We start from the raw sequence: 27,693 nt of genomic DNA, 5'->3' as shown, positions 1-27,693 counted from the left end.
AGGGCCTGTTTCCGTGCTGTATCTCTAAACTAAACTAAACGAAATAATTGGTGGTAGACAAAAATGCTGGAGAAACTCAGTGGGTGAGGCAGCATCTATGGAGTGAAGTAAATTGGCGATGCTTCGGGTCGAAAACCTGAAGAAGGTTCCTCATTCCACTGATGCTGCCTAAACTGAATGTTCCCAATGTTGATTCTTTGGTTTTAACTTTCTGATTTGCAGCATTTTTGCAGTATTTTACTTGTGGCAACATCGTTAGCTTCACAAATGAGTGTGGCGGCTTAATGGATAATATGACTACGTGTGAGTCAGTATTGATTTCATTTCTGATCTCTCCACTGATGGATCTGGAGAGCTATCTCACTCAATCAATAAATTGAGGATTCTCAGAACCCATTGATTGGATACCACTTTTATTTCACAAATGAGCTTCACAGTTAGTATAACTCACAAAGTTACAGAATTGTGATTGAAAGGTAAAGCACTTTAAGGTGTAATTGTTTGAAAACTGCCGACGCCATCTATCAACGTCCAGTGACACCGGTTTTAAATAGGTCTTGTGTTTGCACGTTGTGTTTGCACGTGGCATATTTTTTGCTTCAAAATTATGTATGAAGAAAGCGCAAACGTAATCTTACAAAATTATGCCTAGCTAATTGGGTAATTTTCATGCTGAAAGAAAGCACCATCGATAAAACAACGTGTTGCAGAGAATTTTATAATCCATTAAAAAAAACAATTTGCACCAAGTGTCTGGACTTGACGAGTTTGCATAAATGTTGCCAGTTTGCATTGGGTCTCTATTTAGTTATCTCTATGTTGTCTTCGTACGCAGTGGTGCCCAACTATTGCTGCATCTTTATGAAACGTGCTTGTAATCCTCGTTCAAACTCACTTCAGTTCTAACAGGGCGATCCCAGGTTTTTCTATTTGATCTTTTACCCTGGGATACGCCCGTTTGTGTCGCCTCATTCGTCCCCTCTTCTAGCTGCGTTCCATTCACGATCGAGTTCCTCTTGCAACATTTTGCAATCTTAACCTGCAACAGTTTCTGAGTTTCGATCAACCAGCCTTCCTGCGAAGGAGAGAAGCAAAAGAAAAAAAAAATGCATGTTAGTAGAGTTCTGAAATGTACATTCTGCTAAAACAAGGCGTCGTGTTTTGTGCAGTTCACCAGTAGCGAGTGGGAATGGGTCACCCTTGTTAAATGCTGGCCAGCCATGGACAAACGCCTAAAATACAACTCAGCATGACTTGGTTGCCAGTTTCCATCGCATCATTCAGGGGCAGTGTTGTGGATCCATTCATCGTTTCACCCTGATGCGGATGCAGGCCATTACGAGCGAACAAGTAGCCCACTCCGTAGTATTTATCAGTTTTACTTGTTATTGCTTTTTTGTGTCTTTCAGTGCACAGAGGGAGAACCGGTTGTACGCGTGCAGGTGAGAAAGATTGAAGCTGACAGCCTTTCTCTGTCACATTTTGTTTTATCCACGATGCTTTCTTTCAGCATGAAAGCGGCCCAATTAGCTAAATGTAAATGTAACAAGGTGCAGCGACGAGAAGGGATTTGCATGACAATTAATATTGAGATACAGCAACTCCTGCTCATTGGTGCTGATGAGAAGAAAGTGGGAGGAAACGGAGAATAAGTGAGGAATATCAAGGAGATCTCCTTGCAACCAAAAAAAGAATCATATAAATTATTGGGCAGCATCTATGAAGGCTGATGCTAATTTTTCATTACAGCTGAATGAACTTTCATTAGTTCAACCCTGAGAACTATATTCTGCACTCTGCATCTTATCCTTTGCTCTACCTATTGTACTTAAATTTGACTTGATTGTGTTAATTCACAGTATTATCTGATCTGACTAGCATGCACAAAAGGCTCTGGAGGCCAAGTCAATGGATATTTGACAGAGAGGCAGACTCTTGATTAGTACGGGTGTCAGGGGTTATGGGGAGAAGGCAGGAGAATGGGGTTAAGTGGGAGAGATAGATCAGCCATGATTGAATGGCGGAGTAGACCTGATGGGCTGAATGTCCTAATTCTATTGCTATCACTTCTGACCTTCTGACCAAATATCACAGATTGATGGTGCTTTGGGAACAACTTGGACACATTGAGCACAATTTTGGAAATTCAGGAATGGGATAGCTTGAACATGGATTGGATAGAGCATGAAATGAAATATAATCTGACGTTTATTGACCATGACCCAGGGAACAGTACAAAATAGTTGGATAAAATATAGAAAAGGGCAGGTTGAATTGGTTTTAATGTAGTGCAGAAAGGGCCATATTGAATGTGATTAGAGGCAGGTTAAAGGTGACGACTAGGGTATTGAATGGAACAGTTTAAGCGTTGTTTGCAAATAGTATAATAATAATAATAATAATAATAATAATAACTTTATTTATAAAGCACTTTAAACAACTGCAGTTGCCACAAAGTGCTGTACATGAGAACTCATGAACAAAAAGCTATTACAAACAATTAAAAACCATTAAAAACCGTAAAACGAAGGACTATAAAAAACACACTAAAAATTAAAAGACATTAAAAGCACTAAAAACAGGAGCAATGCCTCAGCCAGTGTCGAAAGCCAAAGAATAAAAATGTGTTTTTAGGGAGGATTTGAAGATGGACAGTGAGGGGGCCTGTCTGATGTGCAGCGGTAAGGTGTTCCAGAGTGCCGGAGCAGCAACAGAAAAGGCTCTATCCCCTCTGAGCTTCCGCTTAGACCTTGGTACCTCAAGGAGCAGCTGATCAGCTGACCTGAGGCACCGGGCAGGAGCATATAGGTGGAGCAGCTCAGAGAGGTAAGGCGGGGCGAGCCCATTATAGAGTACGAAAGATCTAATAGGTTTCAACTTGCGTCGGGATGGGATGGGATTGGGAATGGGATCATCCCAGATTGGGATTGAGATAGAGGGAATGGGATCATGGGAAAAATAGATCAGCTATGGTGGAGCAGAATTGATGGGTTGAATGGCCTAATTCTGCTCCTATGTCCAATGGTCTTCTGGTTATTGATTTAACATAACTTGCTTAGAATGTTGAATAGACCACCTGGAGCATTTTTGAGATGAGTGTAACACAGGGCAGGCTGAAAATAATTTTAGTGTAAAATAAGGTGGGTCCATTTTGATTTGGGTATACGATTGAGGGGGAAAGATTGTACATATTTTGGAAGGAATATAGAAGAGGTTAGCTTGTTCTAGATTTGTGAAAAATGTAGAATGGATCAGAATTTGGGCAAAAATGTCGCAGATTGAACATATATTGACAAGAGTAAAGAAGAGGGCTGTTCATACCTGATTGTGGTGCAGAAAGATGAAGGTTAAACATTACTTAAATTGGAAAAAGTAAGTGCTAGATTTAGAGTGGCTGCGTAGAGTAAAAAATGGGCATATTGAGCATGAGAGGGTTACAGAGCAGACTGGGACATTCTAAATATGATTTATGTCGAATTATCATTTTTATCAGATTGAACGGGTTTAGGGTAGATTATAGGATGGGGAAGAATGATCATGATCTGGAAACTATTGAACATACCTTGATCAATGTACAGAATAGAGCCGCAATGCAAATAGCTTGGGTAGAGTGTAGAAACGTTTGTGTATATACATGCAAAAAACAATTTGACATTGGAAAATTAGCAGTAAGTTTGAGGGCAGGACTTATGCCTTCAATGCATAGTCATCTAATGTCCCTAATGTCACATCATTCCCTGAGCTCTCCATGTTTCAACAACTTTATTATCATCATCTTCACTGTAGCATGTCCATCTCCCTCTAAAACTGATTCCTTAAATCCCTCAGACTTGTAAACTCCTAAAGTGTTTGACTTTTCCAGCCCATCGCATCCAATGACTAATGGGGAGAGGGCAGAAGAACGGGGTTAGGAGGGAGAGATAGATCAGCCACGATTGAATGGTGGAGTAGACTTGATGGGCCGAATGGCCGAATTCTACACCTGTCACATGACCTTATGACCTTATTCTGGACACTAAATTCAGATTTGTTTTATTTTCAGCAGATCTATGCATCCACTTTCACACCAATGTTATACTCTCATTCCCGGTGAGTGTAAGATGTTACCGCCTGATTGACAGCCAAAGATCTCAAATTTTACAAATGTTCCAATAAGTCAGTCTTTTCAACCAAATTCCAGTCAGCTCCCAATACCCCACTTCCCTTGTTTCACATCTCAATCAAATGTGCTCGTGATGGGTTCTGCATTCATTTTTAGAGGCATTGAGAGTCACAGATTCATGGAGTCACATGGATCATCGATTTTTTAATTAAATAAATACTTATGTATTTTTTAATTTCAGTGCAGTCCTGACCTCCAATCTACCTCACTGGAGTTCTTTGAACTATCTCCAATCAGACTTTATCCTGCACTAAATGTACTCTTTATCCATGCACTGTGGACAGATTGATTGTATTCATATACAGTCTTTTCTTTGACTGGACAGCATGCAAACAAAAGCTTCTCACAGAACCTTGGTACATGTGACAATCATAAACCAAACTAGCCATACAGCATGGAAACAGCCCCGTGGGCCCAACTTGCCCACACCTACCCAACATGTCCCATCTACACCAGAAGGATGAGAGGGAATCTTATGGAAACATATAACATTCTTAAGGGATTGGACAGGCTAGATGCAGGAAAAATGCTCCCGATGTTGGGGGAGTCCAGAACCAGGGAGTTGCGAATCTGTGGAATTCTCTGCCACAGAAGGCAGTGGAGGCCAATTTTTAGGATGTTTTCGAGAGAGAGTTAGATACAGCTCTTTGGGCTAACGGAATCAAGGGATATGGGGAGAATGCAGGAACAGGGGACTGATTTTGGATGATCAGCCATGATCATAGTGAATGGCGGTGCTGGCTTGAAGGGCCGAATGGCCTACTCCTGCACCTATTTTCTATGTTTCTATTTTTTTTCTTTTTTTACACTAGGCCAAATTGACAAATGTGACAACAAATCAGTCCTTTCACACAAACTCCACTCACTCCTTGAACCCCACTTCCCTTTAGATTTTAGACTTCAGAGATACAGCGTGGTGACAGCCCCTTCAGCCCACCGGGTCCGCTTCGACCAGAGATCACCCCATATACTAACACCATCCCGCACACTAGGGACAATTTTACCAAAGCCAATTAACCTACAAACCTGTACGTCTTTGTGGAAGGAAACCGGAGCACCCGGATAAAACCCACACGGTCACTGGGAGAACGTACGAATTCCGTACAGACAGCACCCATAGTCAGGATTGAATCTGGGTCTCTGGCGCTGTAAGGCAGCAACTCTACCACTGTGCCACCCCTGATGACAAGAGTGTATTTTCAGACGTGACTTTCAAACATGCACAAAGGTCCAAATAGTTTATTTATAATGTACACGCCACAGAACTTGGATTAATTTGCCTTAGTTTCATTTATCTCTGGAATGACCTTCTTTTGTTTACCAACACATACGAAGGGAATGCATTCACAGCCTTGGCAATCGCCAATAGGTTTCTGACGTCTTGCATTCATTGCGAATCAAAGTACAACATATGGTGCAACGTAAGAAAAGCTGAAATGTAACCTGTTTTAAATCACCTTGCCACTGAAAAACTGATTGCGCAGAAATATATGGTGTCGAACAATTAGATGAATGGGCAAATCTGAATTTAGTGCAGCTTAAACATACATTAAGGTGAGATCCCCCAGTGAGTCTCTCCAGGGCAGGCAATGTTGGCTTTAGCATCTTATATAGAGGACTGGTTAAATATTAAAGAGCTTATATTCTTAGTCCGGGAGTTGTCTTCGAAAAACAATAGCGCTGTAAAATTCTCATCTTTGCTCAATTCACGAGGTGGAGGGAAACCTATTTTAGACGCAATGAGTAGAGAAATCGTAAAACTCTTTTGTCAATAGATTGATGGTTTCGTGTTACACGCAAGGTTATAACTTACAATTGAACCATTGGCCGGAAATTGAGGTTAAATGAAAATGAGGAATCCCAACTATTGCACTCTATGTGCATCTCCATGGATTGATATCCCTGACCAGCAGTGGAGACTTGGGACTTAATTACCCAATCTTACAGATGAGATTTTTTATCATGTTATTGATCTGTTTCTATGTCACTGGTGCATTTTTGCATGTCAGGTAAAGTAAACTGAATATTCAAGTGCTGCTGTTCGGACCCCATGCTATTCCATCCCGCCATGCCAGTGATGCAAGAGAGTGCGTGGAGAGAAAGAGAGTGTGTAGGGATGTGTGTTGAGAATTGGTGTGGGTGTTGACAGTGGGGGGGGGGGTATTGGTGGTAGGAGAGGGTGTGGGGAGTAGGCGAGTGTATTGGTAGTAGGGCAGGGTGTTGGGAGTAGGGCAGGGTGTTGATGGTAGGGGAGGGTGTTGTGGGTTCCGAGGGTGTTGAGGGTAGTGAATGGTGCTGAGAGTAGGAGAGAGTATTGAGCGAAGGGAAGGGTGATGGGAGTAGCGGTGGGTGATTACAATTTACTTTAGACTTTGGAGATACGGAGTCCGCGCTGACCAGCGATCACCCCACGCACGAACAAGATCCTACACACTAGGGACAATTTACAATTTGCAGAAGCCAATCGGCCTGCAAACCTGCCACATCTTTGGAGCATGGGAGGAAACCGGAACATCCGGAGAAAACCCACGCGGTTACAGGGAGAACAAACTAACTCCGTACAGACATACAAACTCTGTACAGACTTAAGGGCCTGTCCCACTGTATGAGGTAATTCAAGAGTTCTCCCGAGTCCTCCCCTGATTCGAGCTCGTGTAATGTACGTAGCGGGTACGTAGGGGCTCGTACGAGTGAAAAGAAACAATTTTTTTCATCACAAGTATTTTTTTACCCGTGGACATTTTTCACACTGTTGAAAAACTTCACGAGTTTCCGCGTTTCCCGAGTACCTGCTGTTAGCATTACTAGCCGCTACGAGACATCCATGAGCTCCGACATACCCGCTACGTACATTCTACGTACTTACTATAGGTATGTTGCAAAGCGTACCTGAAGCGTCGTTGAAGATCTGCTGCTGAGGGTGTGCGCGATTTTGGCGCCGTTTAGAGGGGGCGGGTTTAAAACGCGATTTTCTCTAGGCTGTTCCAATCGAAAATGTTCAGCCTAGTTAATTATTAACGAAAAATCGCTGGAAGACCCCGTCGCAAAAGCTATTATTAGGTTTAAAGGCCTTGAATAATAGTTATAGTAGTTTAAAAATCAATCTCTAAACCCGCGACCGCCAGCAACCGCAGGGTCTCATAAAGCAAATAGCAGAAGTTAGGTTGTATATTTTTACATTAAAAAGGGCTTCTAAAGATCCCTTTATACTAAGTTTAATATTGCGAGTAGCTCAATTTGGGCCCATTATATCGCGCAGTATTTTTCTCGGCATTTGGGGCACAAATCTACCGCAATGTGAACGTTCTAAACCAGCGCGTTCCACGGGGACCCACTAGAAAGCTGATTTAAATGGACATTTATTTACAGCAATTAAACACTAAATTCCTTCCATTTGGCCTATAAATTAATGTAAATGAGATTTAAAAATCATGTTTTATTGTGAATTATTTGTGAATATTATTTGGACATTTAGGCTATTTAAAAATGTTAATCATTTATTAAGAAATGGATAGATGTTTAGATCTAGTAATTGAAGTCTGAAATTAGCTACAATTAGGTAACTAACTAATTATATGCTTTAATTTCAGGTCATCCAAGTAAGATTATTTTATATTTGTTTCAGAATGCTTCAATCTATGATAACTGAAAATTTCATTCAGTTCTCTTAATTTTTAAGAAAGTTATGGGCTTTTGACTGTTCACGATCACAGCTTTTTTGTTATGTCCATAGAAAATCAATAGGGAACAAGATGCTCATTTCCCATTATGAAAATGGCCATAACTTTTTAAATATTTGAGATATGAAAGTGAATTAGGTGTCAAATTAAACTTATTTTTATGCTTTATCTGATGGGATAAATTACAGGCTTGATTTTTAAAATCTCAAAATTTTGTAACATTGCTACTTACTACGAGTTTAATTTTTTTTTTAAACTCGGGAGAGCTCTTGGGTAAACTCGCATCGTGGGACAGGCCCTTTAGAAACTCCGTACAGACATACAATCTCTGTACAATTGAGAGAAGGGGTGGCTATCGAGAGTAGTGACATAAAAACATAGAAGATCGGTGCAGGAGTAGGCCATTCGGCCCTTCGAGCCAGCACCGCCATTCAATAGGATCATGGCTGATCATCCAAAATCAGTACTAAAATCATTGCTTTCTCCCCATATGCCTTGATACTGTTAGCCCAAAGAGTCAAATCTAACTCTCTCTTGAGTATATTAGGGGTGGGTGATGTTAGAAGGGGTGCGTAATGAAAGTGGGGCAATCAGCCTACCAGCCTGAATGTTTTGTGATGTGGGATGAAACGGGATCACCTGGGGGAAACGTATGTAGCCAAAGGGCAAATATGCAAACTCCACACAGACAGCACTGTAGGTTGGGATTGAACCCGTGTAGTTGGATTTCTACTATCTGTGCTGCTTCACTGCGAAAGTTACATTTGTTGCTGGTAACATATTATCTTCACAATTACCATTGGTGTTAATGATAAAAAGGGGGAGTTTTAGTTTTAGTCATTTCTAATTCAGTTTTAGAGATACAGCGTGGAAACAGGCCCTTCGGCCCACCGAGTCCACACCGACCAGCGATCCCCGCACACTAACACTATCCTACACACACTAGGGACAATTTGCAATTATTCCAAGCCTATTAGCCTACCAACCTGTACGTCTTTGGAGTGTGGGAGGGAAACCGGAGCGCCTGGAGAAAACCCACGCAGGTCGCGAGGAGAACGTACAAACTCCGTAAAGACACCACCCATAGTCAGGATCGAACCCGGGTCTCTGGCGCTGTATTCAGTAACTCTACCGCTGCGCCACCGTGCCGCCCAATGTGCCATTAAAACGACTCAGGCTTTTTGCTGAGATTCTGAGTGTGGAGACAGGGACAAAGTTCCCATCTAGCTTCCATCTCCATCTCCCGTTCTCAAGGTTTCTCTTAAGCCCATTCATATCTCCTAAAGTGGTTTGAATGCAACTTGCACTAAATCAAAGTGGACTGGACACTGGAAATAATCTTAGTAATGAAGTTCTAGTTCCTTCCATCCCAGACTTAAGCTTAAGTGGTAACATTTCACGCATGTCAAAAGGACATTGGCAGAAATGTATCACTAGGATATTATATTGCTCAGACAATCTTGAACTTCGCTTAACTTAAAGTAAACCAGAAAAGAATCCTGAGCAATATAATATACTTGTGACACATTTATCTCTGACAAAGTCCGTTTGATACACGTGAATTATTGCCACTTAACTTAAAGACAGATGCATGTTAAAACAAATGTACTGACTGTATATCAGTGTGGCAGTATGAGAAAAAGTGAATGCAAGAGATTCGGTTTGTTTAAACTAGGAAGCTTTTCGAAAGGAGACTGATTATTTATATTTTAGTTTAGTTTAGTTTATTGTCGTGCGTACCAAGGTGCAGTGAAAAGCTTATGTTGCAGAGAGCGGAAAGACAATACATGATTACAATCGAGCCACTCGTAGTTTACAAGATACATGATAATGGGAATAACATGAATAGAGTTCAGTGCAAGAATGGTGTCTGTTGCATGTTAGTCTATTTTGTTTCCCGGTTACATAGGTTTCCATCTCTTTGGCTCCCAAAAACACCCGCAAAACTGGATCCACAACCTCACCCCCGGCAGCAATGGAAAGAAGTAGAGGAACAAAAGTAACAAGGGTTTCCAAAGCTGGTACTTCCTTGAGATGTGACAAAGGGCTGCCGCCTGCGTGTGTGCTCTGTCTGTAGCCAGGCTGCTAATGAAGAGATTGATGATGAAAATGTCAGGATGAGACAGTTCAACAGAATCGCTCCCTGTGAGAGGCAGAGGGCAAGCAATGCTTTTACAGCCAAGAATATCGCCACCAGCTGCGCTCAGCCAGCTCCGAGACAGCATGCCAAGGCAGCTACAGCATGCATGGAGGAAAAGCAGACCTTCCAACTCCTCAGTCAATCTGCCGCACCTCAAACGAGCGCCTTTTCTTTCCTCCCACCCCTCCCCCCCTCTTTTTAATCCATACTTCCTATTAATTTAGTTTTAATAAGGTATGGCGATTTTAATTTAGTTTGTAATTAGCTTATCGGGCAACATTGGTTGTGAGAAAACACGTCGCGGTACTCTGCTATCCTCTTGATCCTCCTGCCTGTATCTCAGCACGGTCCAACCACGGTCCACGGTTACTGCATTTTTTACGCTTTAAAGAGGCAAAATAATAATTTCTGTTCTTAGCAAGGGAACGGAAAGATGTTTGCAAATCAGGTCTGACTCCTGGACTAATAGACGCTATTAAAATATAGAGCTGCACTTTTTGCTGCTAGAAATCTCATCTTGATAAATATATCGTTCCACGAACTAACGCAGACTTTTTGTAAGAATCCTTGAAGGGCTTAATTTTTTCCCTTCAAGGCAAAATTTCCAAATTCCAGTTTGCTTCAATAAAGTTACATTAAAAGAATCACGTGAATCTGCTAGGATGTGGTGTATGATTTATGAGAGTGCGGTTTCGTTATTAACCCACGAACTGCAGAGAAAAAATGCCTCGCCTAATATCTTCAGATTAAAGGGAAGAATTTCATTTATTTTCCAATAAACTTTGAATGAAAGTTCAGGATACATGTTATTGGCGGGTTTGTTTGGTGATGTGGTGTTGCAATCACCCATCATCACTTTGTTGGGAACCTTCAACCGGGCCTAACAACCTGGGATCATAAGTTCAAATCCCACCACGACAATTAATGAAGATGCAACTTCTTATTCTGGTCATTTAGGCAGTGTGCAACACAAAATGAAAGTTGGTGCCTCTCTCTAAATGGCGAACCACCTCTCTAGCGAGCCAGTTCAGACAGATGGCTGGCAGATGGAGCTGTAGGGAAAGTCCAGCTCTCTCTGGTGCCCAGATTCAAAGGTACAGACAGCACTGGGAGATCATATGTAGGGTCATACGCACTCACACTCTGCCTCTGCCCTCTCTAACATCCTAAGCTTAGAGTCAGGACACATTTCACATCTGGCCCCTCAGCTTTAAGCCAACCACTGCTGATGCATTGAACGGATGGATGGAATTCCCAACGTTCAGTAAAATGGTAAATGGCAAGCGGGTTATATTTTAGTTTAGTTTAGAATAGAGGTAAAGCGTGGAAACAGGCCCTTCGGCCCACCAAGTCTGCGCCAACCAGCTATCCGCATACACTAACGCTATCCTACACACTAGGGACAATTTACAATTTGCTGAAGCCAATTAACAAACAAACCTGTGCTTCTTTGGGATGTGGGAGGAAACCGGAGATCCCGGAGAAAACCCACGCAGGTCACGTGGAGGATGTACAAACCCCATATAGACACGCACCCATGGTCAGGATCAAACCCAGGTCTCTGGCACCGTAAGGCAGCCACCCTACTGCTGCGCCACCGCGCCACCCACATGTTTTACAATTTGATTTTAATTATGTTTGGGATGTGCATGTGAGTTTCCTCCAGAGCACCTGGAGGAAATCCACATGGTCACAGTGAAAACGTGCAAACTCCACACAGGGAGCACCAGTAGTCAGGATCCAAGAGAATCTCTAATGTTTCCACATTTTAACAAACACTATTCTTCAGTTTGACTTATTTCCCTTTTTGGAAAATGAGTCCTGTAAAATTAAGACTCCAAACATCACCTGTCAATCTCCTCCACAGATGCCACATGACCTGCTGAGTTCCTCCAGCAATTTATATTTTGCTCAAGATTCCAGCATCTGCAGCCTCTTCTATCTCAATACATTATCTATTGCTTCAGTATTGCTTATGCTTGAGGAAACAAGGAACTGCAGACGCTAGTTTACTAAAAAAAGACACAGCGTGCTGGGTAACTATGCGGGGTCAGGCAGCATATCTGAAGAACATGGATGCGTGATGTTTCATGTCGGGACCCTTCTTCAGACTGCCCAGTTCTGTCTTCTTCCCAAAATCCACAAACAGGACTGCCCTGGCACACCAGTTATTTCTGCCTGCTCCCGTCCCATAGAACACATCACAAAAACCATGATTTCATCCTATCCCCCTTGTCTAGTCCCTTCCGACCTACATTCAAAACATCTCACAGGCCCTTCAACTGAGTCTGAAGAAGGGGCCCAACCCATCCATGTTTTCCTGAGATGCTGCCTGACCCATTGAATTACTCCGGCACTTTGTGTCTTTCTTTGCTTATACAAGATCATTTTTGAAGACTTTATGTGCCTAATCAATACACTCTTATGACACTGAACTTATGCTACTGAAGAAGGGTCTCGACCAGAAACGTCACCCATTCGGTCTCTCCAGAGATGCTGCCTGTCCCGCTGAGTTACTCCAACTTTTTGTGTCTATCTTCGGTTTAAACCAGCATCTGTAGTTCCCTCCTACACTCATGTTACAGTTGTACAAAACGTTGATGAGGCTGCATTTGGAATATTGCATTCAGTTTTGGTCACCCTGCTATACGTCATTAAACTGGAAGGAGTGCAGAGCAGATTTACAAGAATATTGGCAGGACTCGAAGGTCTGAGCTAAAGGGAGAGTTTAGGCAAACTCAGAATTTATTCCTTGGCGGCCAAAAGGCTAATGGGGTGATTTGATAGATTTGAATAAAATCATGAGAGGCATTAATAGGCTGACTACACAGTCTTTTACCAAGGGAGGGGAATCAAGAGCCAGACGTCGTAGCTTTAAGGTGAGAAAGGAAAGATTTAATAAGAACCCGAGAAGCAACTGTTTTATTCACAAGGTGGTGGGTATCTGGAACGAGCTTTCAGTCATGGTAGTTGAGGCAGGTACTATAACAGCATTTAAAAGATACTTGAATAGGTACATGGATAGGAAAAGTTCAGAGGAATATGGGCCAAAAGCTGGCAAATAGCACTAGCTTAAATGGGGCATCAACGGTTCCTCGCTCCCCTCCATTGAGTCTGTCCAAAGCAAGCGATGTCTGCGAAGGGCGCTCAGCATCGCCAAGGACCCCAACCACAGACTGTTTACCCTCCTACCATCCGGGAGGCGCTACAGGTCTCTCCGTTGCCGGACCAGCAGGTCCAGGAACAGCTTCTTCCCGGCGGCTGTTACATTACTCAACACTGTACCTCGGTGACTGCCAATCACGCCCTCCCCCCCCCCCCCCCCGGACACTCCTTCCACCAGGAAAACAAATAATTGCACTACTATGACTGAATGCAGGTAAATATATTTATCTATTGCTCATAATCTATGTCGCTCTTCTAGGGAGATGCTAACTGCTTTTCGTTGTCTCTGTACTGTACACTGCACAATGACAATAAAGTTTGAATCTGAATCTGAATCTGATCTTGGTCAGCATGGATGAGTTAGGCCAAAGGGCCTGTTTCCACCCTGTATAACTCTAGGACTCCTAATCAGAAATGAAGTTATCTTAACTGACCAAAGTGATTGCAGATATGTTCTCGAACTGCATTAGGTCTTGCATCAAAGAGCTTGAGCCAGTTATGACTGCTGTTTCCTTATTAGTGTTTAATCCTGTAAGCGCTAGAAGTTTAGGTTTATTATCAAAACTCACCGATCTAGCCACCACTTTCCTCCATATAAATCAAGGTATACCTTAAAAAGGTTTAATTTTCTCTGGCAGGGCACTGGTTAATGTGGCTGCATTAAACACCCTGCGGCATCATTTTAAAACGGCCATTAACCAACGTAGCTCAAACAGAAGAAAGCAGATTTCTAACAGGATCAGAAAGACCAATGCATTGCCCTAAGCTGGTTCCAACCTGCCAAAGAAACGTGCAAAGAATTTGAAGCAAATGGGTTAAATAGTGTACCAGATGAGGAAATGAAACAAGTTGCATTTCCCACAGTTTTTGAAACTTATAGTACAAAAATCAGCTGGGGTGAAATTCAGTCTGATGTTTTTCCTGCAACCCTTGTTCATTTTGTTATATGTTCTCTGTGATTCAGATAAAAGAATGTTCCTTATCTATGAGAGAACAAGAAGAGGAGACGAAGGGTTAATCGCAGTGCAGAAATTCCTGGATCTCTTAGAAATCTCTTGTCAGGAAGAGGAGAGGGAGGAAGAGGCCTTTCCAAAAGATACCTTTTTTCTGCATAGCCAATCTTTTGTAACAAGGTTTCAAGGTTTCTTGGTCAGTTTACTGTCATAGGTACCAATTAAGGTACAGTGAAATATGAATTAGAGTTTAGAACAAATCAGGGCCGGCACCAGATGACCTTGGGAAGGGTGCAAACAGTGGGATTGGTAGGATGACTAGGTTGAAGAGGAGAGGCAAAGGGAGGGAATGCAGGATTTACTTGAAATCAGAGAAATCTTTATCTCCAGAAAGTGTAGGATGGCCACATAAAATGGGGAAGGCAAAGAGGAGGCATCAGATATCAAGACCAAGGATGATCCCAAAGCATTGCATGTCTACTTGCTGAAAGAGTAGCGGAGAACATTCGGAACCAAATGGGAAACCTGTGTATGAAGCCAGAGGACAGTCAATGTAGTTCCTTTACTGTAGAAAAAGCGCAGAGTTAAGACGATTAATCACAGGTCTGTGAGTCTAATGTCAATGGTAGGGAAGTTATTGGAAAAAAGTTTTGAAGGACGGGATTAATCTATGCTGGAAAGGCATAGATGTGTCAAATATAGATAGAAAGGTTTTGTTACAGAGAGGTCAGACCAATTTCATTGAATATTTGCAGGTGTAACAAAGAGAGAGCACCGATGGCGTAGATTATAAGGACATGGACATCGGAAGTGGGAGATTGGTCCAAATGACTACATCCCATGGGATCCAGCACGTTGGCAATGAAAGGTCCTTGAAGAGATTAATTTAACTTGGCATCATGGTCAGTGTGGTCTGAAGAAGGGTCTCGACCCGAAACGTCACCCATTCCTTCCATCCTAGAGATGCTGCCTGTCCCGCTGAGTTACTCCAGCATTTTGTGTCTATTTTGTGGACCGAAGGGCACTTTCCTGTGCTGCCCTGTTCTATATTCTAGGTTCAATGTCTGCACTGAGCTCTCGAGTAAATGACAATGGGATAATCACCCTCTGACCTCTTGTGATGTTGACTGGAGGATAATTATCAGCTGGACCATAACTCCCCTGCTCTTCTTCAAAGTAGAGCCTTGGAATCCTTTACGTTCACCTGAGAGGGAAGATGGAGCTTCGAGATTAACATGCCAACCAAAGACAGCTTCCCCAAACTCCCACAACTAGAGAGCTGTCCTGAACCACTATCTACCTCATTAGAGACCCTCGGACGATCTTTGATCGGACTTTACTGGCTTTACCTTGCACTAACACCTTGCAAAAAATAGAGAGAGTACAGAGGAGATTTACTAGAATGTTGCCTGGGTTTCAACAACTAAGTTACAGAGATAGGTTGAATAAGTTAGGTCTTTATTCTCTGGAGCGCAGAAGGTTAAGGGGGGACTTGATAGAGGTCTTTAAAATGATGAGAGGGATAGACAGAGTTGATGTGATCAAGCTTTTCCCTTTGAGAATAGGGAAGATTCAAACAAGAGGACATGACTTCAGAATTAAGGGACAGAAGTTTAGGGGTAACATGAGGGGGAACTTCTTTACTCAGAGAGTGGTAGTGGTGTGGAATGAGCTTCCAGTGGAAGTGGTGGCGGCAGGTTCGTTGGTATCATTTAAAAATAAATTGGATAGGCATATGGATGAGAAGGGAATGGAGGGTTATGATATGAATGCATGCAGGTGGGACTAAGGGTAAAGAGTTGTTCGGCACGGACTTGTAGGGCCGAGATGGCCTGTTTCCGTGCTGTAATTGTTATATGGTTATATGGTTACTAAGTGATATTCACGTTATACCCTTTATCATATATCTGTACACTTGCCTAATAACAGCTGGGAAGAAACTGCCTCTGAATCTGGAGTTGTGCGTTTTCACACTTCTGTACCTCTTCACGATATTCCCATTACCTTATCTATACACTGTCAATGGCTCGATTGTAATCAGGAATTGTCTTTCCATTAGCTGGTTAGCACACAACCAATGTTTTTCACTGTACCTCGGTACATGTGACAATAAACTAAACTAAACTAAATAAGAAGCATTACCTCAGTAACACACTGGAGTGTTACCTGGGATCTATGTGTTCAAGTCTCTTAATTCCATACAGTTCTGCCTCAGAGATCAGAATGATATCACAGCTTGCATTCATAAGGTCATAAGTGATAGGAGCAGAATTAGGCCATTCAGCCCATCAAGTTTACCGCCATTTAATCATGGCTGATCTATCTCTCCCTCCTAACCCCTTTCTCCTGCCTTCTCCGCATAACCCTTGACACCCGTACTAATCAAGATTCTATCTATCTCTGCCTTAAAAATATCCATTGACTTGGCCTCCACAGCTCTCTGTGGCAAAGAACACAGATCCACCACCCCCTGACGAAAGTAATTCCTCCATCTTAATTCATCCCCCTGCCGAATGAAGTGATACTTGGTTGGTTTCTGTAACATAAGCTGAGGAGCCATTTAATAGCAGTGACAATATGGAAATGCATCATTACAGCGATCACACAATTCAGATAGATTGGCCCAATCTTTTATTGCAAATGAGAGAGGCAGATAGCTCTTGTAACAAAATGATGATGCTTACGTTAAGCATAGATTTTGCATTATAAACTCGGGATACATGGAGGGATAAGGATCTAAAGAGTCCACAGCTATTTTACTTAAGGCACTCGACATCTATTACAGAAAGCAGCTTGTACCTGAGGCACCATTCCTGGCATGTTTCCTGAGATGAAAGTGCAGTGTTTTAAAGTATTTGCATGTCTCAGTCCTCCCCATAATTTTGCTTCATCTTAATTTCATTTTAATTTCTCCTTTTAGTGTGCAGCGTTTAGTGAACATGTAACAACAACTTTGAGAAACCAAACCAATTAATACATTACAAGCTGTGAAAAAAATTGACTATTTACATTCAAACTCTGAATCCATGCTGAGTTAAGGTACGTTAGATACTGCTGTTCCACAGTGTTTATGCTGATTGTTTTTGCACAGTATAATTTTCAAACCTGCGTCATGGTGAAAATATGTTGCCTGAAAGGAAAACCAAATTAATCAGCAAATGGTCACAGTTTCCAGCTAGGTTGAGTTTGCAGGGTACTGTTTTTCTCCGGAGAACATTCAGATCCTAAAGGGCTTTGCTTTCTCTTTGTTGTGCTGTTACAAGGGTCCCACTACTTAATATATCTTTTTTTCAGCATGGAAATTATGGATATCTCGCCTCTTCTGTGCATTGTGACTCTAAGAGTTCACAAATTCATGTTAAAGGAGTAGAATTAGGCCATTTGGCCCATTGAGTCTGCCGTTCAATCAAGGCTGATCGCTGCCTCCTAATCCCATTTTCCCGCCTTCTCCCCATAACCCTTGACATCCGTTCTGATCAAGAATTTTACTATCTCTGCCTTAGAAATATCCACTGACTTGACCTCCACAGCCCTCTGTGGCAATAAATTCCACAGATTAACTACCCTTTGACTAAATAAGTTCCTCCTCACCTCCTTTCGAAAAGAGCTGGTAGATGGGGTTGGGTCAGATTGGTGCTTGATGGTCAGCATAAAAGAGATGGGCTGAAGGGTTAGATTATTATTGTCATACAATACAATACAATATTTTATTCCATGTCATTTGAATCTCAGTGAGGATCAAATGAAACTCCGTTTCCACAGCCATACAAACAAAGACAATTCCTACAAGACATACACACAATTCAATTTACACAAACATCCATCACAGTCAATCTCCTCCTCACTGTGATGGAAGGCAAAGTCTTTTCTCTCCCCTGCACCATTTCTCTCCCGATGTTGAAGCCCCAGGCGGTCGATGGTAAGTCCCACGGCCATTTAAGGCCGCGCGGGGCGATGTACGGCCCCGCTCCGGGTCGTTCCAACCCAGCGACACGGGCTGGAGAAGTTGCGTTGCGGGAGCTCCGAAAAGCGGTCTCCCACCCAGACCCGCGAGCTCCCGATGTCACAGTCCACCGGTCTGCAGCTGGAGCCTCCGAGCTCCGGAGTTGGGCCGCAGCAGCGCGCCACCACCGCTCCCCACGCTCCGAGGCCGGCCAGCCCCACGATGGGGAGTAGGTCCGCAGCTCCGCAGGCTCCGCAACTGGAACCCCCAGGTCGTTCCGGTTGGAGGCCGCTCCACGGTGCTAGGCCCCAACGACAACGGAGATCCGAAGGGGAAAAAGGTCGGGTCTCCCGTGCAGGGAAGATATGTTTTAAAGTTTCCCCCACCTCCCCCCCACCGCCCTCCACATATACACAGTTAAAAACACTATTAAAAAACACGAGCAACTACATTTAACTAGACAAAAAACAAAAACAAAGACAGACAGGCTGTAGGGGGCGCTGCAACAGGTGAGTCGCGCCGCCAAAATGAGTACAGATGTAGTTTTTTTAGTTTAGTTTAATTTGGGATACAGCCTGGAAACAGGGCCACCAAGTGTTCCCGACCAGCGATCCCCGCACACTAACATGATCTTCACACATTGGGGACAATTTACAATTAAACCAAACCAATTAGCCTATAAGCCTGTACATCTTTGGAAATCCCGGAGAAAACCCACGCAGGTCACAGGGAGAACGTACAAACTCTGTACAGACAAGAACCAGGATCGTCAGGATGGAGCCCAGGTCTCTGGCGCTGTAGGGCAGCAGCTCTTCTGCTGTGCTAATTGTGCCACCCAGCTTTTTGTTGTCCAGTCAAAGAAAAGACTGTACATGATTACAACCAAGCCATCCACTGCCCAAATAAACGATAAAGGATACGAGTGAAAGATGATTTTTAGTGCAAGATAAACAAAGAAACATAGAAACATAGAAAATAGGTGCAGGAGTAGGCCATTCGGCCCTTCGAGCCTGCACTGCCATTCAATATGATCTTGGCTGATCATCCAACTCAGCATCCTGTACCTGCCTTCTCTCCATATCCCCTGACCCTCCTAAAGTCCGATTAAAGACATTGCAAAGCACTCCAAGTACTTTGAGGTAGATGGGAGATGCGGACTGCACTCTGTGTTGGATGACCTTGTGCCTCCATGAACTGTGAAGATTTTGGAAGATGATGAATGCTGTGTGACAACTGTCCCTCAAGCCACACAAATGCCTGACCTGGAAAGTCTGAAGAAGGGTCTCAACCCAAAACGTCACGTTGAGTTACACCAGCACTTTGTGTCCATCCTGACTTGGAAAAATATTGTCAGTTCTCGAGTGTGACTGAGCCTGCAATATTATTGTTTGTTTTTTGGTGTGTGCATATGTGTGAGTGTATATATGATCTATTCAAGAGAGAGCTAGATAGGGCTCTTAAAGATAGCGGAGTCAGGGGATATAGGGAGAAGGCAGGAACAGGGTACTGATTGGGGATACACAAAATTGCTGGGGAAACTCAGCGCGTGCAGCAGCATCTATGGAGCGAAGGAAATAGGCGACGTTTCGGGCCAAAACCCTTCTTCAGACTGATGGGGGGTGGGGAAAGAAAGAAGGAAAAAGGGAGGAGGAGGAGGAGCCCGAGGGCGGGAGGGTGGGAGGAGACAATGGTCTACTCCTGCACCTATTGTCTATTGTTCATTGTCTATATATACTGTATGTGTACTTGTGAGTATGTGTAAATATACCAACACACGTAACGTTTTTTCCCCTCGTTTATTATATAGTTTCCAGTGTACTATGTTTACATATTCTGTTGTGCTGCTGCAAGTAAGAATTTCATTGTTCTTTCTGGGACACATGACAATAAACCATTCTTGCCTCGTGACTGTCTAGGAACCTTGGGGCTGAACCTTGCAACTTAAACTACACAGCAAGGTGGTGTTCACCTCAAACAGACTGCGGCATTTCTAGATGGCCCTTATCCACCACTTTCATAACGTCAATTGTAGATGGATAAAGATCGGTAGATTCTTGATCCGTACAGGTGTCACAGGTTATGGGGGAGAAGGCAGGAGAATGGGGTTAGGAGGGAGAGATAGATCAGCCATGGTTGAATGGCATAGTAGACTTGATGGGCCGAATGGTCCAATTCTACTCCTATCACTTATTACCTTATGACCTTGAGCATTGCCCTTGACTACAATGTCTGTATCCCTTCAAAACAGTCAAGAAACCTCTTTGAATAAGTGCTTTTCAGTGAATGACTTGGAAAATGTTGGATGTGGTTGCATTTGGACATTTTGGAGTATTTTTGCTCGGCGTGGGCTTGTTAGGGCCTCACCCCAGAATGGAATAAATGATAATCCAAGGAACAACAAGGGAAAATTGCACTGAAGTAACAGTTTGAAAACTAATCATTTGACCCAACAAATTGACGTTAGTGATGACCATGATCAGATGTAAAAGAATGAGTTACACTATTCCTTACCCCCACCAAAGATGGAGTGACGTCACATTGATCTGGCCCCAATATGGCCACTACAGGTCTTGTTGCTATTATTGGCTTGCATAACGTCAACCACAAGCTAATTCTTTCAAGTGCCATTTTGTTAGTGATCTTATTTCAGTCAAATGATAATGATGTACACGATTCGAATAAACCTCTCCCAATATGTCATGGAAAGATTTGGTCAGAAACCACACGTACATTTCCAAATCGTTTTCTTTTGTTTTCTATTAAACGGTGCTCGATGAGTAATTCTGGCGTTTGTCCTCTGCTGTGTGCAGATTCAATTCTGTCTTCCCGATCTCTCCCCATGGTTTAGCGGCCTTGGCTCAGTTCACCACCACAGACTGACACTGATTGCTGTTGTTATTGTGACATTGCGTCGACAGCTTTGGCTATGTTAAGTGTCAGCTTGGCTCAGCTGGTGGGACTCTTACCTCGAAGCTCGGAGGTCATGGGTTCGAGCCCCTCTGCGAAGGGTTTTGAGCACACAACACCTGTTGTTGTGCTGTGATCTTGAAGGTGGTGTCCTTCAAATGAAGGCATTACACTGAGGTGATGACTGTTTGCCCACATGAGTGTTAAAGTTCCACAGCGCCCTGAAATTAATTCCCGGGAACTTTGTGCGAAAACTACTGCTACATCGTCACATCAGTGCATAAACCAAGAGGATACATTTCAGGGGCATCATCTGTTTTGCCACGGTTTAAGGTTAGATACCAATAACTTAGCAGAGATCTCTTCGCCAACATTCCTCGGTCAGTGCAGGAAATAAAGGCGGCTTAAAGCTAACTAGAAAGCGGCCTGCAGCTCTGTGAATTATGTGCGATAGCTGCCGCATTTAGCCACATCAGGAACACATTTACGAGGATTTCATTAAAAATTAGATCCGTTCTTTGAGGGGAGGTGAAAACTCTCTTTTCTCTCTCTACGGTCAGAACCCAATTATTTTACACTTAGGTCGTAAACCTTTAATTACGCTCATCATAACCGTGGACAGCCCACAAACCATTTGTGAAATCTGGGGTCAAATCTCAAACCCAGTGTTTGCATACAAGTTATCCGAAACTATTATCACTTGTGACAGCGCACAAAAGAAGCAAAAAAGCTTCCTAATGAAGTCTTTAGGAAACTATAAACTTCCACCTCTTGCCCAGCGAGATGAACTCATTCATTAATATCAACTCGTACACAACGCTGCAACAGACTGCGAGAAATATTGTATTACTAAATGCTGGATTAACCGTTGATCATTGCTTGACGTTTACCGCAGTCCAGTTAATTTAGTGGCTGTCGCATAAGTTGAGTCCCAGCATGGCCTATCTGTTGCCAACTCATCAGTTCAGTCCCGCCCAGGATCTGTGAGGTTCCTTGGCTAATAAGCGCAATGCAGACAGCCCCAGCTTGCTCTGAACTAATCATTTTAAAGGCTTCGTGTTGTCCCACTGTCCATTTGGGGCAACTGTGTGGTTCCAGGGACAGCTCAGGCTGTCTCCAACTGCGACTGTGTCTTAATGACATCACCTGCAGCATGACTGCACAGCCAAAAATATGAGTTATCTGGCAGGGGTGAGTGGGGGAACATGCCTTGAATCTTAAAAACCAAAATTAAGCCATCTGCTTAGGGTTTAATAAAAGTTGACAGCTCACTCCTTTTTTTTAAATCTTTTCAATTATTGATGCCAACAAGTGCCTCCTCACCCACTCAGAAAATGGGGAAGCCATTGTGTAAGGGACACCGCTCAGTTCTCCGTTAGGTTACAGGTTTAGGCTTATTATTGCCATGTACACCTGAGGTACAGTGAAAAGCCTTGTTCTGTACTTTCCAATCAGATCAAATTAAAACTATACATAAATACAAGAATTACACATAACTACAAGAATGATCCCAGGAATGAGTAGATTAACCTATGACGAGCGTTTGTCAGCACTGGGCCTGTGCTCACTGAAGTTTACAAGAATGAGGGGGGGACCTCATTGAAACATAGAGAGCCGTGAAAGGCTTGGATAGAGTGGATGTGGAGAGGATGTTTCCACTAGTGGGAGAGTCTAGGACTAGAGGTCATAGCCTCAGAATTAAAGGACATGCTTTTAGGAAGGAGATGCGGAGGAATTTATTTAGTCAGAGGGTGGTGAATCTGTGGAATTCTTTGCCGCAGAAGGCTGTGGAGGCCAAGTCAGTGGATATTTTTAAGGCAGAGACAGATAGATTCTTAATTAGTACAGGTGTCGGAGGTTATGGAGAGAAGGCAGGACAATGGGATTAGGACAGATAGATCAGCCGTGATTGAACGGCGGAGTCGACGATGGGCTGAATGGCCTAATTCCACTCCTATCACTTATGACCTTATAAATACAGTCAAATCAAACTCAAGCACAAGAGGTAGAGCGAAGGAAAGAAGATACAGAGTACAAAAGATAGTTCTCAGCATTGTGGACATGAGGTCCATAGACTCTGTCTATGGTTTCTCACCAGACACAGAGTCCAATGTCCGCAATGGGGTAGAGATGGCGGCCGGTACCCAAGCTTAAGGAAGGTTAGTTCAGAAGCCTGATAACAGAAGCTGTTCCCGAGTCTGGTGGTGCGTGTTTTCAAGCTTCCGTATTTTCTACCCAACGGAAGTGGGGGAGTAGAAGAAATGACTGGGATGGAACAAATCACAAGAAGGCTTATGAAATCAAAACATTGGGAAACTTTTTTGGTACAGCACTCATTGAATCTAGAAATCGCCCGCAGTCATTCAGCACCGCACACCTCCAGGCAGCCAAAATAATCAATTCCTGAAATCGATTGGCCGATTTGAGCCTTCACCCCATAACCCTTGACACCCGTACTAATCAAGAATCTGTCAATCTCCACTTTAAAAATATCCAATGACTTAGCCTCCACGGCCATCTGTGGCAATGAATTCAACACATTCATCACCGTCTGACTAAATTAATTCCTCCTCATCTCCTTTCTAAAGGTACGTCCTTTTATTCTGAGGCGATGGCCTCTGGTCCTGGACTCTCCCACTAGCGGAAACATCCACTCCACGTTCACTCTATCCAGGTCTTTCATACATTAACGGTGCCATAGTAGAGATGGTTGAATAGCCAAGCTAATTCCATTTCCACCTCTCAGCCCCATATCCCTCATGGTGGCGCAGCGGTAGAGTTGCTACCTTGCAGCGCTTGCAGCGCCGGAGACCCGGGTTCGATCCCGACTACGGGTGCTGCCTCTATGGAGTTTTTTACATTCTCCCCATGACCACGTGGGTTTTCTCCGAGATCTTCGGTTTCCTCCCACACTCCAAAGACGTGCAGATTAGTAGGTTACTTGGCTTGGTATAAATGTAAATTGGCCCTAGTGTGTGTAGGATAGTATTAACGTGTGGGGATCGCTGGTTGGCCCAGACTTGGTGGGCCGAAGGGCCTGTTTCTGTGCTGTATATCTAAACTAATCTGTATCTCTAAACTAATTCAAGGATCATTACAACAGCTTCAGCTCCCTGGGCCGGCTCACAGTAGCCCAGGCCAGTGGTTGGGTAGCCATAGTCTGTGCAAGTGGGACTGCCATATCACACCATGATGGAGCACAGTGCCTTTAGGATATTGAAACAGCCCAAAAAAGCAAAACAACATCCCACAAGTGACTGCCGCATGTTAGTTAAAATCCATTGCATTAAACTCGTGTATTTTACACTTTAAAAAAAAAACCAAATTGCTGGAGTAACTCAGCAGGTCAGTCGGCATCTCTGAAAGACATGGTTATGGGGGTGGGAGAATGCAACCTTCACGTGGTCCACCCTGTTTCGATGAATGCAATCACCCTGGCGTGCACAAACAGAAGATCAAACAGAACAAGTTGTCTTACAACTTTCGGCTGTGCACGCCATACACAAGAAGAAGAAGATGAATAGGTGACGTTTCAGGTCAGGACCATTTTTCAGAGTGTAAAGAAGGGTCCTGATCTGAACTATCATTATTCATGTCTTCTAGAGATGCAGCCTGACTTGCTCAGTTACTACACACTTTGTGGTTTTTTTTGTATACCAGCATCAGCAGTTGCTTGTGTCTCTGTTTTACACTTGACCCCAGGTGATGTTTCGGATCGGGACCCTTGTTCAGAGTCTGGAGAAGGGTCTAGGCCTGAAACGCCACCTATCCATGTCTTTCCAGATGCTTCCAGACCTGCTTAGTTACTCCAGTTGTTTTGTTTCCCAGCGTGGACACTTAACTCTAGTTGGCGTTTCGGGTCGCGACCCTTCTTTGGAGTCTGAAGTCTGACCAGAAATGTCACCTATTCATGTCTTCTGGAGATGCAGCCTGGCCTGCTGAGTTACTCCAGCACTTTGTGCATTTTCTTTCTTTGTATCCCAGCATCTGCAGTTCCTTTTATCTCTGTTCTAACTCTGGTTATTTTAATTGTAACGATGTACGGCTCAACCTCGAGCTGCATTTCCGCAACCTGACAATTATGTTCTGTCAAACTGTTTTTTCATCTCCATCAGCTTGTTTGTCTCCTGTGATGCAATTGTGTTTCTTCAGGTATGTCCCTATTTCATGTTTTTATTTTCCTTTCCCCCTGCTCTGCTTGCCTTTCCTGCCTCTCTTTCCTCCCCGCTGTTCCTCATTCTGCTTTCTCTTTGACTCAGCTTCTCGGTTGCAACAGTCGGGGCCTGTAAACACACACTGGGGTCCCACCTCCACTGTCATCCAACAGACTGCAGCTCCAGCAGTATTGGGCGCCTCCTCCATGCACTCTACCGCACTTAAACTCCACTTCAAAAGAATCACTTTAGCTATAAATCGCCTCACAAAGTCATAGTCGTACAGCACAGAAACAGGCCCTTCGGCCCAACTCATCCATGCCAACCAAGACGCTCAAACTAAGCAAGCCCTGTTTCCTCACTTTTGACCCATATCCCTCTCAACCTCTCCTGACCATGTATCTGTCCAAATGTCTTTATGAATCAATAGATTCCTGGATAGCGTGGATGTAGAAAGAATGTTTCCATTAGTGGGAGGGTCTAGGACCAGAGTTCAGCCTCAAAATTAAAGGACGTTCCTTTAGGAAGGAGATGAGGAGAAGTTTCTTTAGTCAGAGAGTTGTGAATCTGTGGAATTCTTTGCCACAGAAGGCTGTGGAGGCCGAGTCAGTGGATATTTTTTAAGGCAGAGATAGATAGGTTCTTGATTAGTACAGGTGTCAGAGGTTATGGGGAGAAGGCAGGAGAATGGGGTTAGGAGGGAGATATAGATCAGCCATGATTGAATGGCGGAGTAGACCTGATGGGCCAAATGGCCTAATACTACTCCTATCACAACTTATGATCTTGTGAATCTTGTAATTGAATCTGCCTCAACTACTTTCTCTGGCAGCTCCTTCCATACACCCTCCACCCTCGGTGTGAAAAAACTTAGTGACTCAGCAAGAAAACAGGCCCTTTGGCCCACTGAGTCAACCCTGACCACCAATCACCTGTTGACACTAGTTCTCTTATCTCACTTTCCCATCCACCTCCCCCGCTATAATCCAATCAACCTACAAACTCAGACATCTTTTGGATGTGGGAGGAGACCAGAGCGCCTGAAAAAAACCCATGCAGCTACAGAATGAATGGACAAACTCCACACAGACAGCATCCGAGGTCAGGATCCTACACAAGTGGATTTTCTCTGGGTGCCCCGGTTTTCTCCCGCATCCCAAGGACGTGCAGGTTTGTAGGTTAATTGGCTTCTGTAAATTGTCACTAATGTGTAGGATAGCACTAGTGTACGGGTGATCAGTGGTCGGCGTGGACACGGTGGGCCGAAGGGCCAGTTTCCATGCTGTTTCTCTAAACTAAACTAAAGTGGTGTTAAACAAGGCTGCATCATTTGATTCTCTCCATCACATCTCACTTGCAGCAGACTTCCTGTGAAAACGGGATGAATCTTCAGAACTAATGGAACCTTCAGAACTAATGATCAACCTACAACAAGTACACTCTAGATCCAAGATCATCCGAACCTCACGGGTCAAGGTGCAGTGTGTGAATGATATTGCATTTGCGGGCAGCTAAAGACCAAGCTCAAGCTGTTGTTGGCTCATTAACTGAAGCATATGATCATTGGGCCCTTCTTCCCAACTTCAACAAGACCATAGATAGGCACAAAGTGTTGGAGCTACTCAACGGTTCAGGCAGCATCTCTGGAGAAAAAAATATAACATTGTTTTGGTTCAGAAATCTTCGTTTGACTGAAATCTAAACTTCTGTAATAAACAGCAACCTCAGAATCATAAACTTCAGGAAATAGCGTTACAGTTACAGAGAAAGTGCAGAGAAAAAAGTTTCAAGTTTCAGTTTCAGCAAGGTAGATGGGAAGATTGCGAATTCATCCTTAACAAATGAGAGGTTGGTTCAAGAGCCTGATAACAGCGAGGAAGAAGCTGTTTTTGAATCTGGCTGCATGTGATTTGGAGCTTTAGTATCTTCTGCCTGATGGGGAAAAAGAAGAAGAGACAATGACTGAGGTGTGAATGGTCGTTAATTATGTTGGCTGCTTTCCCAAGTCAGCGTGATGTTTAGATGGCATCGATAGGGGGATGGCTGGTTTGCTTGATGGATTGGGACACGTTAGCAACTCTATGTAATTTTTGTGGTCTTGGGTGTGGCAATAGCTATACCAAGCTGAGATGCATCCGGATGGGATGCTTTCTATGGTTCATCTGTGGAAGTTTAGTTTAGTTTAGCGATACAATGTGGAAACAGGCCATTCGGCCCATCGAGCTAGCGCTGACCAGTGATCCCCGCACACTAGTTACACACACACACACACACACACTCACACACACACACTTGGGACAATTTACAATTCTTACCGAAGCCAATTAACCTACAATACTGTCCGTCTTTGGAGTGTGGGAGAAAATCCACGCAAGTCACGGGGAGAACATACAAACTCCATAGAGACAGCACCCGTAGTCAAGATCGAACCCGGGTCTATGGCATGTTTATTTTTTTAAAATCGATCATGATTTTAAAACCGCAATTAAGGATTGTGGAATACGGGATCTGAAGCCAATAATAAATTTAAAGAGCGAGTCTTTTCACAAACTCTCATCTTCTGTTTCGAACAATAGTGGGTGGCGTAAG

The 27,693-nt window shown here is 43.5% G+C and overlaps 1 protein-coding gene across 1 annotated transcript in view; it reads right to left on the bottom strand.

Moving 5' to 3' along the window:
- Positions 1 to 396: 396 nt before the first annotated feature.
- LOC116977244 (protein phosphatase 1 regulatory subunit 37-like) overlaps positions 397 to 27,693 on the bottom strand; it is a 208,240-nt gene continuing 180,943 nt past the window's right edge. The window contains exon 11 of the mRNA XM_033027689.1: positions 397 to 1,075. Within this exon, the coding sequence (XP_032883580.1) occupies positions 860 to 1,075 (216 nt within the window). The 3' untranslated portion in view covers positions 397 to 859. The remainder of the gene's footprint in view (positions 1,076 to 27,693) is intronic.

The sequence above is a fragment of the Amblyraja radiata genome, chromosome 9 (assembly GCF_010909765.2).
Source record: "Amblyraja radiata isolate CabotCenter1 chromosome 9, sAmbRad1.1.pri, whole genome shotgun sequence".
Taxonomy (NCBI): Eukaryota; Metazoa; Chordata; class Chondrichthyes; order Rajiformes; family Rajidae; genus Amblyraja; species Amblyraja radiata.
This window is presented reverse-complemented; position numbering and strand designations above follow the sequence as displayed.